At 34.4% G+C, this 15640-nt stretch overlaps 1 protein-coding gene and 1 long non-coding RNA gene across 3 annotated transcripts in view; one reads left to right on the forward strand and one right to left on the reverse strand.

The window, feature by feature from the left end:
* LOC308633948 overlaps positions 1-15640 on the reverse strand; it is a 132999-nt gene that overhangs the window by 89563 nt on the left and 27796 nt on the right. The gene's annotated exons all lie outside the window — the stretch shown is intronic.
* The window catches only part of BTAF1 (B-TFIID TATA-box binding protein associated factor 1), a 90262-nt gene that overhangs the window by 30957 nt on the left and 43665 nt on the right, over positions 1-15640 (forward strand). For both annotated transcript variants that reach the window (XM_081267369.1, XM_081267370.1), the window contains 9 exons: positions 1357-1493; positions 4107-4236; positions 4505-4573; positions 6361-6450; positions 7363-7458; positions 7564-7740; positions 8870-9010; positions 10230-10354; positions 12969-13089. In XM_081267369.1, the coding sequence (XP_081123495.1) occupies positions 1357-1493; positions 4107-4236; positions 4505-4573; positions 6361-6450; positions 7363-7458; positions 7564-7740; positions 8870-9010; positions 10230-10354; positions 12969-13089 (1086 nt within the window). The remainder of the gene's footprint in view (positions 1-1356; positions 1494-4106; positions 4237-4504; positions 4574-6360; positions 6451-7362; positions 7459-7563; positions 7741-8869; positions 9011-10229; positions 10355-12968; positions 13090-15640) is intronic.

The following is a 15640-nucleotide window of genomic DNA, read 5'->3' on the forward strand; positions in this document are numbered from 1 at the left end:
GATTCTATTTGCCTTATACTAGTTCTAAACCATTAGAATTTATGAAGTGTATTTTTTAGGGCTGAGGCATGTGTGATGATGAATGATGTTGGCATAGAATAAAATGGCAGATACCAGTAGGTAAAAGGAGAGAGTATAAAGAGGAAGAAATATAATGACAGCCAGGAAGGAATGGAAAGAAATGTGGTAGAAAGAGAAACATAAAGATGTATAAAAAGAAAGGAGATTTAATAAAAATCAAGTAATGTGATACTATGATGGATAATTGAGCATGGTATAAGGAAATGTATAAGGAGGTATATTTAGAGAAAGTGATCTGTAGACATCAGAATACTTAGATAGGGATGAATAATGATAATTTGGGATTTGCTAGGTCCATGTTTAGTTGGCATTATATGTTACAGATGTCAGGGGATGTTACGGTTAATAGTTGACTTATGTATATGCCAGTGCTTCCTGGACCAAAACTGCAACAGAGCATCACATTAGTAACATACCCAGTTATATATGTATAAATTCTAGTTGAATCATACAGTTTGTCACAGATTTTTAGGCATGGGTTTAAATCATTTCTATCACAGATTCCTCCCTACCCACCCACCCACCCACTATGTTGCCTATGCTCAAACTCCTGACCTCAAATGATACTTCTGATCTTTCTGCCTCTGTCTTCCAAGTAACTGGGATCACTGGCACAAACCACTGTCCCTTGTTTATTACACAGTCTTTATTAGTATCTCACATGAATAAAAAAAGAGCAAAACAAGTAGGCAGTGAGTGGTTATTGGGCTCAGTTACCTATAGTGTACTAGACCAATTAATCACTTATGGCTGTAATTATTTTTTACTTTTTTTGAACAGATGATGATTTGTTTCTTTTTTTGGCATTTTAGTTTTAAAAATTTCTTCTCTTTATATATACATGACACTAGAGTATATTTTGACATATTATACATACATGGAGTATCACTTCCCATTCTTGATGATAATATTTCTTTTGTGGACATTCTTTATTCTCATAACTTTTAATTGGTAATGTGGTTATTTTGAAGTCTCACCTCTTCAAAGCCCTTTTTATGGGTTAGCATTCATTTGTGCCATGTGTGTGGCATAAAAAGTTAAAAGGTGTATCTGTTGGGAATTGGAAGAATAAGGAAGGAGGAGGAAGAAAATGAAATTATGGTACAGCTATACAATAGAATAGCATAGCATAGGGCTGTCAAAGAATGTGATTGATCTGTATATACTGAAATTTATAGTATAATCCTCTGTAAATTAGTCCTCTACTGAGGCTGAGACTATAAGTACTTATTTTAACCTCTGAAGTTCAAACTCAGCATTCTTTTACTCTTTTAGATGCTCCAGGCAGCAGAGTTGATTGACTCAGAATTCCGAGCAGGAATGAGCAATAGACAAAAGAATAAAGCTAAAAGAATGGCCAAGCTTTTTGCAAAACAGAGATCCAGGGATGCAGTGGAAACTAATGAGAAGAGGTAGTCGTCTTTCTGTTTTTTCACTTAAAACAATAATGTTGTGTAGTTAAAATCTATGTCTGCTTGATTTGTAAAAAACATTTTGCCGTTTTTTTGTTTAATTGGGGAGTACTGTTTGGATTGTTTTTCTTAGTTGTCAGAGAGTATTTACTGTTACTGGAGACTAAGACCACTTCCCAAGAAAAGTCCTCCCGAATAGATTTTTTTGTTTGTTTGTTTGTTTCTAATTATCAGCTCCAAATGATGGCTAAAGATTACAAAGGGGAAAAAGTATTCCAGGTGGAGGGAATAAATGTAAATGCCTTAATCTTGAAATATTCAAGAATCAGAAGGGCAGTTTGGCTGGGAATAAGTGGATGAAAGGGAGATTAGTAGAGAAGGATTTCAGAGAGGTGGTCAAAAGATCATAAGTTAAAAATACTGTCAAGTAAAGTGAGAAGTATTGTCAAGGTATTGTATCATCTCTTCCCTAGGCTGGGCTTATGCTAAATTGTGGTAATGATCGAGGATTGCTTACTCAATCTTGTAGAAAAGAACTCTATAGATAAAGCCATTCTTTTCAGTTTCCCTTTAAAAAAAAAAAAAAGGAAAAAGAGAGAGAGAGAGAGAGAGAGAGAATTTTTTAATGTCTATTTTTTAGTTTTTGGCAGACACGACATCTTTGTTTGTATGTGGTGCTGAGGACCGAACCCAGGCTGCACGCATGCCAGGCGAGCGCGCTACCGCTTGAGCCACATCCCCAGCCCATCAGTTTCTTAATGAGTTAATCAAAGTGTTATCTGTGTGTGGCTTAGACCAGTGGTTCTCAAAGGGAGTTCAAAATGGCTTCCTCCAGATGTTCTCTGAGGTTCTTAATGTCCAGTTTTTTTGGCCCTTATTTTTATCTGTTAAATCAGAGTCTTTGATTGGTGTTCAAGAAATTTTTGAGTAAATGATGAATTAGTAAACATTGAAACTCTTATAAAATTAGAACTTTATAGGCAGATAGTAGTTGTTGCAAATAGCAGTACTTTGTTGTTTTTCTTTTTTTTTTTTTTTAGAGAGAGAGAGAGAGAGAGAGAGAGAGAATTTTTAATATTTATTTTTTAATTTTCGACGGACACAACATCTTTGTTTGTATGTGGTGCTGAGGATCGAACCCGGGCCGCACGCATGCCAGGCGAGCGCGCTACCGCTTGAGCCACATCCCCAGCCCCGTGTGTTGTTTTTCTGTTCATATAAAGATAAAAGGTGTTTATAGTAGTTGTTTAAAAGCTAAGCACCAATGAGCATCCCTTGGTAGAAATTTATACTTGGGGGCTGGGGATATGGCTCAAGCGGTAACGTGCTCGCCTGGCATGCATAGGGCGCTGCGTTCGATCCTCAGCGCCACATAAAAATAAAATATGTTGTGTCCACCGAAAACTAAAAAATAAATATTAAAAAAATTCTCTCTCTCTCTCTCTCTCTCTCTCTCTCAAAGAAATTATACTTGGGATTAAGTTTTGTTTTATTAAGGGTTTAAATTTTATTAAAATTAACTAGTTTTTAAAGTGAATAACTCATTAGATCATAAACAAGTTGATCTAAATGTTCCAGAATATTCCAAAAATGCAAAAAATTAAAATCAGAAGCACTTCTTGTCCCAAGCATTTTGGATAAAGGATAATTAGGTTACTCTTAGTAACCTAATAAATGTTCCTACTAGTTTTTATTCACATACTTTACCCAAAGATTTGAGTGTTGGAAAGATAGACTTATTTTTCAGAGTTTACAAATCATTCATCCCACTAAAGTTGTTAAATACTTTCTATCTGCTGGATACTGTTGTAGGCCCAGAGTATTCAGTAGTGAATATAATAGATTAGAATTTCTGCCATTGGAGCTTAAAGGGAAAGAAAGATGTATAATGAGATATGTTGTGTTATATATGTTTGTCACTTTAATGATAAGGGTTAAATGTGGAGAAAAGGATAAAATGAGAAAGAAATGTGGATACAGAACTTGAAATTTTAGATTGGATGGCCTGGAAGGGCTTCACAGAAGTGACTTCTGAGTAAGATAAGAAAGAAGTAAGAGTGGCTCTGAGTATCTAGAAAAAGACATTCCAAATAGAGGAAATTATAAAAGCAAATATCTAACAATGGAGAGACACCTAATAAATTTAAGAATGTAAAGTGACCAACCAATGTAGCTAGATTGGGAAAAATTAAGGGAAGAATAATAGAGGTTGAGGTTAGGGAGGCTCAGATTTCTTTCATGAACCTGGTATTATTCAGCATATTCGTTTTCTCCAGAATACTGAAGCCTAAAGAAGATGGTGTTATGCTAGGCCAGATTACATTGTTGTAATTTAAAAAGGAGTGGAGCTGGTTCTCCGGGGGAAGAAAGAGTGATCATTAGATTTGGCATCCAATTTGAAAGGAAGCATTCATTGACCCATAGAGTGGTGGGATATATTTTGCTCAAAAAATATTAAGTAGTTACTTTCAGTTATTTGATACATGAGATTTTTAATAAATCATATAAGCAGAATATGCTAGAGCATTTATTCAAGTGATGGATTTTCTTACATTCATTGTGGTTCACATTATCCTTTGCCTACTTTTTGAAATATTGTCTTTTATTTTTTAGCAATGATAGCACTGATGGGGAGCCAGAAGAAAAGAGACGGAAAATAGCAAATGTTGTTGTTAATCAGACTGCAAATGATTCCAAAGTCTTGATTGACAACATTCCAGACAGCTCTTCCTTAATTGAAGAGGTACTACTGAAATAGCCTAAAGTGTCTGTTAAAATTGTTTATAATTTCTGAAGCTAATGTCCAGTTGAGAGTACTAAGTAATTTATCAGTTGAGAAATTTTATTGGTGAACATTTTGCATCTTTATTACTAAAAAAAATAGTTATTTTTTAAAAATTTAGAGCTTAATTACTGCCACTTAAACCTACAAATGAATACTTTTATTGAATTACTAAATGTTAGCATAAAACAGATCTTTTAAACTAGTAGTAACTTTCTTTCTTATTCAGACAAATGAATGGCCTTTGGAAAGCTTTTGTGAAGAACTTTGCAATGACCTTTTTAATCCCTCCTGGGAGGTAAGATATCTTCATTACAGTTTCTCTGGGCTCTTATTTTTTGTGCTGATGAAGGAAACAGTGTCTTGACCCAGTATACTTTGTCAAGGGTCTCTAGTCTTCTCTAGAGACTAGGACATCAGGGCACATCATATCATTGACCTTGAAGTAGAAAAATTGAGACTGGCTTTTCTCCTTTTATATCCTTTTAGTCATACTTTAAAGTGAATTATTTATTTCTTTTCATTCTGTTGACTATAATCTAAAAGCATGCATTTTTCTCCCAGGCATTGTTTCCTTTTCTTTGAATGGATAGTTTTGATTAATCAAGAACAGTACTTTCAGAGGTTGGGGATATAGCTCAGTAAGCCTGTGCTTAGCATGCACAAGACCCTGATTTTAATCCTCTACACACAAAAAAAAACAAGGAGTGGTTTCAAAACCAGTTTTTCACCCTCAAAAATATTCTTCAAAGAAAATCTTGAATAGGTTTCAGTATGTAAGAAAGATGATAGTGAAACATTTGATTGAATTTGTTGAATTGGTAGTCTTAACCTAGTCTGTCCCCCTTTGACCCTAAGGTAACTAAAAAATAAAAATAAAAAAAAATTTTTGCTTTGGGCTTGGGAATGTAACTCAGTAGTAGAGCACTTGCGTACTATGCATTATCCCAGCACAGCAAAGGAAAAAAAAATGCTTTGAAAGGTTTTAGCAGCATTTCTGTTCTTTTATGTACTTCTGTTTATTCAAGTCTTGGCTCAAATGAGGTTTTGAGTATGGTGTCAGTAGCTTGTTTGTTTTTTTTTCCCCTTCCAGATGACACTGGGGAAAGTATCCTTACCTTTACTAAGAAAGGCGATTTATCCCAGGGCAACAGTAAAGCATTAGTCATGAGACATTTTGTTTGAATTTTCATTTTTTGGCACTTAACACTGATTACGTTGGAGCTTTTACCACTGAGCCACATCCCCAGTCCTTTTTATTTTATTATTTTTTAAAAATTTCAAGACAGTATCTTGCTAAGTTGCCAAGGGTCTCTTGGAGTTGTTAAGGCTGGACTTGAACTTATTATTCTCCTATATCTCAGCCTCCTAAGTCACTGGAATTACAGGCATGTGCCAGAGCTAGAGCTTATTTTTGTTGCATATAGTTCTAAAATATTGTTTTGAGACTGAAAAAAAATATAATGCTTTCTTTATTCTCCCTTTTCCCTTATTATGGATAGTTCTGAAATGCAGATAGGAGATAGAGTGACAACCATGTGGATTTATATCGTAGAAAGATTTTTAGAATAGGTGTTTTTTGTTGTTGTTTATTTGTTTGTTTATTTTTGCAGTACTGGGGATTGAAACCAGGATCACTTTACCACAGAGCTACATCCTCAGTTCTTCCTTTTTTGCGGGGGGATGAGGGGGAACCAGGGATTGAACTCGGGTACTCTACCACAGAGCCACATCCGCAGCCCTATTTTGTGTTTTATTTAGACACGGAGGTCTCACTGAGTTGCTTAGTGCCTTGCTTTTGCTAAGGCTGGCTTTGAACTCGTGATTCTCCCGCCTCAGCCTCCTGAGCCACTGGAATTACAGGCGTGTGCCATTGTGCCCAGCGGCCCCCTTTTTAGTTGTAGATGGACACAATGTCTTTTATTTTTGGTGTAGTGCTGAGGATTAAACCCAGTGCCTCACACATGCAAGGCAAGTGCTCTACCACTGACCTACAACACCAGCCCTCCTTTTTTCTTAATTGAAGGAAAGATTGGTTTCTTTAAACATTTCATCTCTGACATTTGCTTCTTTGGTTCTTTTTAGGTTCGACACGGTGCAGGCACTGGATTAAGGGAAATTCTTAAAGCTCATGGAAAAAGTGGTGGTAAAATGGGAGATAGCACTTTAGAAGAGGTAAGTGTATTAAAGCTCTGAATATCGCCAAGTTTTTTAGTAATTGGTTTGTTTTTCCCGTAGAGGGAAGTAACAAAAGTATGCATCATGAAGTAGGAGTGAGGGGTAAATAATAGGAAGAATTATGAGTGGTAGAGTGCTTACCTAGCATGTGTGAAGCACTGGGTTTGAATCTCAGTGCCTCATATAAATAAATAAATAAAATGAAGATCCATTGATAAACAAAATTTTTAAAGAAATGAAGAGGCAAAAAGGAAAGATAGGAAGTTTGTTTATAAACAGGAAAAATAAGTTTGGGGAAGGACATGTTTGGAAACATTGAGTGGGAAAACATGTAGAAGCAAGAGTATTTGAGCAAGACATAATGAAGTGGAAGAGTAAGGTGAATAAGAGGTTAGTGGAAAGGTTCGAGAGCAGCATGATTGTTGTAGCAAGAGACACTGGTATTAGAATAGTAGATATGTAACAAGTTTATTTAATACCTGAGCAACCTTAAGTCATTAGTTTCTCCTTGAAGTACAAGTAAGAGAATCCATCAATTTAAGACTTTTTATATACTATGTGGGAGTCAAATTAAATCAGCAAAGAGGATATACTTAATTTTTAAAGGTAGTAATTAAAATGGTTCTACTTTTTGGTTATTGTTCATTCGGCTAAAATAGTCTGTCCTAGGGGCTGGGGATGTGGCTCAAGCGGTAATGCGCTCTCCTGGCATGTGCGGGGCTCTGGGTTCGATCCTCAGCACCACATAAAAATAAAATAAAGATGTTGTGTCCACCGAAAAGTGAAAAATAAATATTAAAAAAATAAAATAGTCCTAGTATTTTATTTTTATTTTGGATCTAAGTTATTCCTAAAGACCTATTTACAAAGTGTGATCTTTGTTATTAAAAACTGATTATGTTTTGATAGATGATTCAGCAGCATCAAGAATGGTTGGAAGACTTAGTTATTAGACTCCTTTGTGTTTTTGCATTGGATAGATTTGGAGACTTTGTTTCTGATGAAGTAAGTGTCATCAAAATGAATCTTTTGCCCAATCATATTTTAAATTATAGAAAATAAGTTTGTATATTTTTGCAAATATAACTTCTCTTTCTTTCTCATCTGTAGGTTGTAGCGCCAGTTCGGGAAACTTGCGCTCAGACATTAGGTGTGGTTTTGAAACACATGAATGAAACAGGAGTTCATAAGACTGTGGATGTGCTGCTAAAATTACTTACACAAGAACAATGGGAAGTTAGGCATGGTGGTCTACTGGGAATAAAATATGCTTTGGCAGTTCGTCAGGTAAATCCTTCATGGTTTGAAGCATGCTGGGGTTGGGGGTGTTCCTCTTAGTTTATTTTCATTAACCACACAGAATGGCTCCTTAATGCTTTGGACCAGCTTTTCCCCTCTTGTCTTGTTCATGATGTAAAAGAATTGAAAACTCCCTTCCTGTCCTTAAATACAAGCTCACAGCTTTTTGAAGTTTTCTAAGGTTTTTTTGTTTTGTTTTAAATGACTGCCAACAACGTGACATTTCCTTGTGATTTTTGCTTGTTAACTCAAGGGCTCTCTGTACCTTATTTTCTTCTTTACTTCCTTCCTTATTTTTCCTGGCTCTAGTACTTTTTCCACACCCATCACCCTCACAAACAAAAACTGCTTTTCTATGTTGTGATCTGTGGCCCATGTAGAGAACAGCAGTGTTTCTCACAAATGGAAACGCCTTACTAGTTTTAGAAAAGCTCTCCCTATTTCATAGCAAGACCAATTCTTCGGGAGACCCCTAGTGTATGATCAAAGAAGTAGTTTCTGGGTGCCGTTCCTACTGGGGAAAATGAGAAGAGATTATATGGGAATAGTGAGAAGCAGCAAGGGATGCCTTTTCTTTTCCTCTTCTCTCATACCTGCTTTGGTTGTCCCTGACATTGAATAAGAAATGGAGCTAAGGTTCTACCCTGTGTATGTGTGTGTCCATGTTCACACAGAAAATCTGTAATCTTGGGCTGGGGATGTGGCTCAAGCGGTAGCGCGCTTGGCTTGCATGCGTGCGGCCCAGGTTCAATCCTCAGCACCACACACAAACGAAGATGTTGTGTCTGCCAAAAACTAAAAAATAAATAAATAAATTCTCTTTCTCTCTCTCTCTCTCTCTCTCTCTCTCTCTCTCTTAAAAAAAAATCTGTAATCTTATTTAGGAAACATCTTCAAATATTGAAGACACATCAGTAATAAAGTACTTAATAGTCTTTCTCACATGGATTGTTTATTGTTGGCTTCTACTGATGTTATTTTTCTTTTCTGTTTGTGTGATTTTTTAAAATATATAAATGTTGGACTTTATGCTATCACATGGCAAATTTAATAGAAATGTTTAAGCACAACAGTTGTACTGTAGAAAACTAATCTGTTTTGATGTACTATTTTACAGGATGTAATTAATACTTTATTGCCTAAAGTTTTAACTAGAATAATTGAAGGACTCCAGGATCTTGATGATGATGTCAGAGCGGTTGCTGCAGCATCATTAGTGCCTGTAGTTGAAAGCCTAGTCTATCTTCAGACACAAAAAGTAAATTAAACTTTTTAGTATTTTTTGTTTGTTGTTGTTGTTTTCTGTAGAGCATATTTACATTTGGGATATGGATTTTTTTCCTCCTTTATTCTCAATTTTCTTGTGACAGATATCCTCTGGTGCATGTAATGTTGAATATATATGTTGTCCCTGGGAAGAATGAATTGTGCCTGTTTACTCTCTTCCTATACATAATATACAGAGACATTCCTTGAGAATTTCTTCTTTATTTTACTCCTTATTTTTTGTTTGTTTTTATTTTAGTTTTTGAAATAATTTTTAATCTGGTTTCATTTTTTATATATATGACAGCATTATGTATTACAATTTTTATTACACATATAGAGCACAATTTTTCATATCTCTGGTTGTATACAAAATATATTCATACTAATTCGTGTCTTTATACATGTATTTTGGATAATAATGATCATCACATTTCACCATCATTTATAATCCCATGCCCCCTTTCTTCCCCTCCAATCCCTCTGCCCTATCTAGAGTTCATCTATTTCTCCCATGCTCCCTCTCCCTGTCCCACTATGAATCAGCCTCCTTATATCAAAGAAAATATTCGACATTTGGTTTTTTTGGGATTGGCTAACTTCACTTAGCATCATCTTCTCTAACTCCATCCATTTACCTGAAAATGCCATGATTTTATTCTCTTTTATTGCTGAGTAATATTTCATTGTGTATATATGCCACATTTTTTGAATGCATTCATCTATTGAAGGGCATCTAGATTGGTTCCTCATTTTTTTTAAGTGATTGTTTTAAGTTATATGTGATTCCATTTTATCAAATCTAGAACACAATAGTTAAATGTGTAACTAGCATTGTATTTTGAGCTCAGAAATTAAATTTGTCTTTTCATGATGGCTAGTACCATTTTAAATGTAACAAGATTGCTTTATATAAAGGGGCATGTCTTGTATTTCTGTACAGTATCTTCAGAGTTTAGTTTTTTATATAAAATACAATGTTAGCTATTTTATTTTCTGAATTTTCTGCCCAGTGTGTATATGGTTAGGAAGGGAAATGCCAAAGTAGAGTTTAATGGCACTAAAAAGAGGGATAGAGATATGTTAATAGCAAATAATATCTCCCTCTTAACTTTGTTTAAAACTGTCACTATCAAAGTTAATTGGGATTGGCAGGGCTTGTGAAATTTTTGTGTAAAGTTGATAACTTTTCTTGAAAACTGATCTTATAGGTACCCTTCATTATAAATACATTATGGGATGCTCTTCTGGAATTAGATGATCTCACAGCTTCAACAAATAGTATTATGACTCTTCTTTCATCTTTGTTAACTTATCCTCAGGTCCAACAATGCAGGTAATTATTTTTGATTATTATTCTTTACATACCCTTTTCAGATAATTAATCTTAAGAGTAATAAAATTTAAGTTGAGGATGGCAAAGATCACAGGCAGCCCCTTTCTCCTTATTGTAGCCACAACACATTTCGGGCAAGAAGTTATTTTCAGGGATGGGCATAGTTTAGTAATAGAGTGTGTTTGGCATGCACAAGGTTCTGAATTCAGTCTTCCATGCTTCTCCCCTACCCCCAGTTTCCTTATCCTAGAGTTACTTTAGTTATGTAAGTCCATAAAATAGTTCACTTTAAAAACATAATCATTACATATTGTTACCAGCTTTGGTCCCATAATGTAGACATTATTTAATGATATTAAGTTTATAGGATTATACTTGACCATCAACTTTCTATTTTCAAAAACTTTCTCTCTGTGAACTTTTTTTAAAAATATTTATTTAGTTGTAGATGAACACATAGTATCTTTATTTATTTTTATGTGGTGCTGGGGAATGAACCCAGTGCCTCACACATGTGAGGCAAGTACTTTAGCACTGAGCTACAGCCTCAGCCCCTGAACTTTTTCTTTGTAATGTTAATTTCCTCAATTCTTATTCTTGATTTCAGTAATTTTTTATCAGAAAGTGAATACATAATACTATTATGCTCAAAGGCAGAGATTAGGTGAAGCCAAAAACATACACCAGAAATTTAAAGTTAATGGCTTTGATATCCTGATATTTAATGTAAAGCTCAGTTAATTAGTGTGTTCCCTATCTTTTAAGACTGGCTCCTAAATATTATTGACTCCTTCTATGCAAGTTTTAAAAACTCACAGTTGAGAATGTTAATTACTTTTCTTAACTTTGTGAGGGTGGTCAATGAAAGTTTGTAAAATTGTGACTTAAGAATGTTCTGGCTTATAAGTATCTCCAGTAGAAATTAGATGTATAAAGAAACATGTAGAAAAGCTCTCAAATAATATGACTTGCTTTTATTTTAACACTAAATTTAGACTAATAGGACAGCACATAAATAGGAATAACAAAATAAGTGTTTGTAAAAACAGTAGAAAAGAGAAATTGAAGTGGTGGTACATGTATGGGGTTTCCTACTTTTTGTATGCTTTAATTACTAATGAAAATTATAGGAATTAAGTGAGTTTATCCATATGAAAACTCTCCCTAAATTGCAAAATGCAGAGATTTTAAATTGCTCTAAATCAAGAGTTGGTAAAGTTTTTCAGTGAAGGCACAGATAGTAAATATTTTTGGTTTGTGAGTCAAACAGTGTCTGTCACAACTACTCCATTCTGCAGTTACAGCATGAAAACAGCCATCTAAAACCCATAAAGGAATGAACTTGCCTGTGTTCCAATAAAACTTAAAAAAAAAAAAAAAAAAAGGCTGGAGTGGATCTGACATTTATTTGTGCCTTGTAGGATGGTGTCAGAAAAACTAGATAATGTAAGAAAATGAAATGATGTTCTGAAAATTCTGGGAAATTGATGTGAAATAATGTAGTTTTCTATGCTTTTATTTGTTTATTTCAAAATTGCATTATTAGAAATTCTGCTTCATGTGTGTGTTATTTGGCAGATACTTTGCAGCTTATGTAAGAAGGGATGCAGCATGTTTTTTGGTGCATGAACAATTACACTATTAACAAGACATTGTTATAATGCTTTATATATTTTAAGTCTCTTATGTCTTTGTGTGCATGTGGTCAAATTAGAATTTTATAAATGAACTTAGTACATGTGTAAATGAACTTAAGTGCAAGAAGTAATGTTCATACAAACTTGCAAGTAATAAAAATAATATTAAAAGACAGGAGTCCTGAGAGGAAACATTAGGGACGAATAGATAAGAAATTAACCTTGGCATGTGCTTTTTTTGTTCATGCCTTTTTCTACAGAGGTGTATATTTCAAATGCTACTTATGAATCATTTCCTAATTCTAGGAAACTTTTACAACAGACTCATGAATGTGGCAAGAATCTTATGGCTCAAGTTAGCATAGACTTGACTTCTCTTTCCCCATTTAAAATCTAATCTGTGAGAAGAAAAAACAAAAGGTTTTCTAACTTAGTAATGCTAAACCAGGATAACAAATTTCAGAGCTACCATCATACTAGCTCTTGCTCCTTAGATACATGGCAGAGATGGCCTTAAAGGGGGGTTAAACTTAAGTGCATCTCCCATTGGGGTTAGCCATGGAGCTGGAATAAGGATTGGCAAACCCTGATTGTGTAGCTAGAATATGTGTCCCATTTTCCTGAGTAAACATAGTTATAAATATAGTTATTTTGGAAAGTTCTAACTTCATAAAGGTTATTCATGGCATTAGGGCCAAAGAAAAACCTTCTTTCTGGCTGCATTTCCTCTGACTCTTGGTGCTGTGATAACAGTTTCGAATGAGGATGTTAAGGGGCTGGGGATGTGGCTCAAGCGGTAGCGCGCTCGCCTGAATGAGGATGTTAAGTGAATGTTCATATGCAAGTAAGATAGAATCATCTTTTATTCATCAAAAAGACACGATATCAATATCACCATCCGCATGAGAATGATATGTAGGTACTGTATGGAGTTTCAACTGAGAATGAGTAAGATTAATTTGTGTCTTCTTTATTAGTATTCAGCAGTCACTTACAGTTTTAGTTCCACGTGTCTGGCCTTTTTTGCATCACACTATATCATCAGTTCGAAGAGCAGCATTGGAAACTCTGTTTACGTTATTATCAACACAGGACCAGGTAAGAACTAATAACTGTATATAGCAGTCTTGAAATTTATATAAATTAATTTCATAAAATAAACCTGATCATTAGCTTTCCCTTGCTACATATTCAATGATCAGAATGTTGGGCCTATATAGAAGAATACAATCACCATGAGGGTAGAAATATTTAAATATTTAGTTCTAGTTGTATTCTTAGCACTTGGAGTAGTGCTTAACACATACAAGGTCCTCAGTATTTGCTGAATGATTGACTAGCCCCTTCCTATAGGAAACCTGTTATTCAGTCTTTGCTTGCCTTGTATGGTTGATAACTGGTGATTGGCAGAACTTATCCCATGTTAGAAAGATTACATTGGAAGCTTTGAAGTATAGCCCTTAAAGACTCACCACTGAATTCCCATACTATTGCCTTCTCTTAAAGTTTACTCTTAAGAGTATGATATTTCCAAGGATAACATACTTGAGGAGTCACATATTGAAATACCTACAGGGATCCTTTAGGTAATATCAGTGGGTGAATGTAGTCTGTGGTGAGCTGATAAGTCCTGCCCTGTTTTAAAAGGCTTATTTTAACACTCCTATTGTTAAAATAACCCCATATAGGTAAAACAAAATACCTGAGGGGAAATATCAGTAAGGAATCTATTGTTAATAGCATGCTATATTGTACATAGTACTATAGTTTGGGCCAGTCATCTTTAAAAAAGCAGTGGTTAACTTTTTTAGGTAATAGACTATTGCATGAATAAAATGTCTCTCTTGTGTCCATTAACCATGTGTTTCCATGTGAATTAGGAATATTCTATGTAGATTTGTTTTAACCTGCAGCATGATATTGTGTCAAACTGTGAATAAAGCATTTGTAAGTTGAGTTTTGCCTTATTTTGATTTTGTCTAATCAGAATCTTCTCTGGAGAAAAACTATCAGGTGTTTTATAATTCTCTGTTGATCAGGCATGGGTTGATATGACAACTGGCATGGATTGTTCTTAATTTTCATTTCATTTTTGTAGTTTTATGATTTTTTTTTTTTTGCCTAAATATTTCTGATGTAAGCAGTCTTAAATTTACTTTAGAAAAACCTCTCAAAGCTGTCAAATCTATTCCTTCTACTTGATCTTTTTTTTTTTTTTTTTTTTACATACAGATTTGATTTTTAAGAGTAATTTAGATTTACAGAAAAACTAAGGGGAAAAGTAGAGTTCCCATATACCCTTACATCCCTTCCACTATCCTCACAATTTCTCCATTGTTAGTATCTTGTATTAGTGTGGTACATTTATTAAAATTGATTAGCTAATATTATTACATTATTAGCAAAAGTCCTTATTTTACATTAGGGTTCACTCTTTGTGTTGTAGATTCTCTTTTTTTTGACAAATATACAATAATAACATATATCCAGTTTTACAGTATCATCAGAATATTTAAGCTGTACTAAAAATCCCCTGTACTTCTTGTTCATCCCACCTTTTCACTCCCTTAATTCCTTGCAACCACTAAATCATCTTAATGTCTTAGTTTTGCCTTTCCCAGAATATTATACAGTTGAAATCATATAGTGTGCAGTCTTTTTTATATTGACTTCTTTAACTTAGCAATATGAAATTATTGTTTCTGCTGTCTTTATGACTTGGTAGCTCATTTGTCACTGAATATCACTGAATAATATCCCATCATATGGACATATTACAGTTTATCTATTTACCTACTTTAGAACATCTTGGTTACTTCAAGTTTTTGGCAATTAGGAATAAAGCTACTATAAATGTCATTATGTAGATTTTTTATAAGTTTTCAACTCCTGTAAGTTTCAAGGAGCATAATTGCTATATAATATAGTAACCATGTATTTAATTTTATAAGAAATCACCAAATTATCTTCCAAAGTGATTGTGATTTTGCATTTTACTAGCCATGGTTTAGAGTCCCTGTTACTTCATACCCTGGCTAGCAGTTGTTTATTTTGGATCTTAACCTTCCTTGTAGTTATGTAGTAGTATTTCATTGTTTTTGCAGTTTCTTAATGACAGATGACATCGTACACCTTTATATGCTTATCTACCATCTGTCTGTCTTCTTTGGTGAGGTGTCTGTTCAGATCTTACCCATTTTTAAATTTTTTTTTTTTTTTTTTTTTTTAGTATTTTAGTTGTAGTTGAACACAATACCTTTATATTTATTTATTTATTTTTATGTGGTGCTGAGGATCGAACCTAGGGGCTCGCAGGTACTAAGAGAGAATTCTACCACTAAGCCACAACCTCAGTCCCCCTATTTTTAAATTGGGTTGCTTGTTTTATTCTTGTTGAATTTCAAGATTTCTTTTTAGCAGGGTGTGGTGATGCACACCTGCAATCCCACCTACTTAGGAGACTGAGGCAGGAGGCCTGCTAGTTCAAGGCCAACTTGAGCAACTTAGTGAGACCCTGTCTTAAAAAAAAAAAAAATGGATAGAGAGGTAGCTCAATGGTAGAGCACTTACCTAACATGCACAAGGCCCTTGGGTTCTATCTCCAATACTGTCAACAAAACAAACTTTTTGAGGGTTGTAGCTTAGTAGT

Source organism: Spermophilus citellus (assembly GCF_964194105.1).
Source record: "Spermophilus citellus genome assembly, chromosome: 15".
Classification (NCBI taxonomy): Eukaryota; Metazoa; Chordata; class Mammalia; order Rodentia; family Sciuridae; genus Spermophilus; species Spermophilus citellus.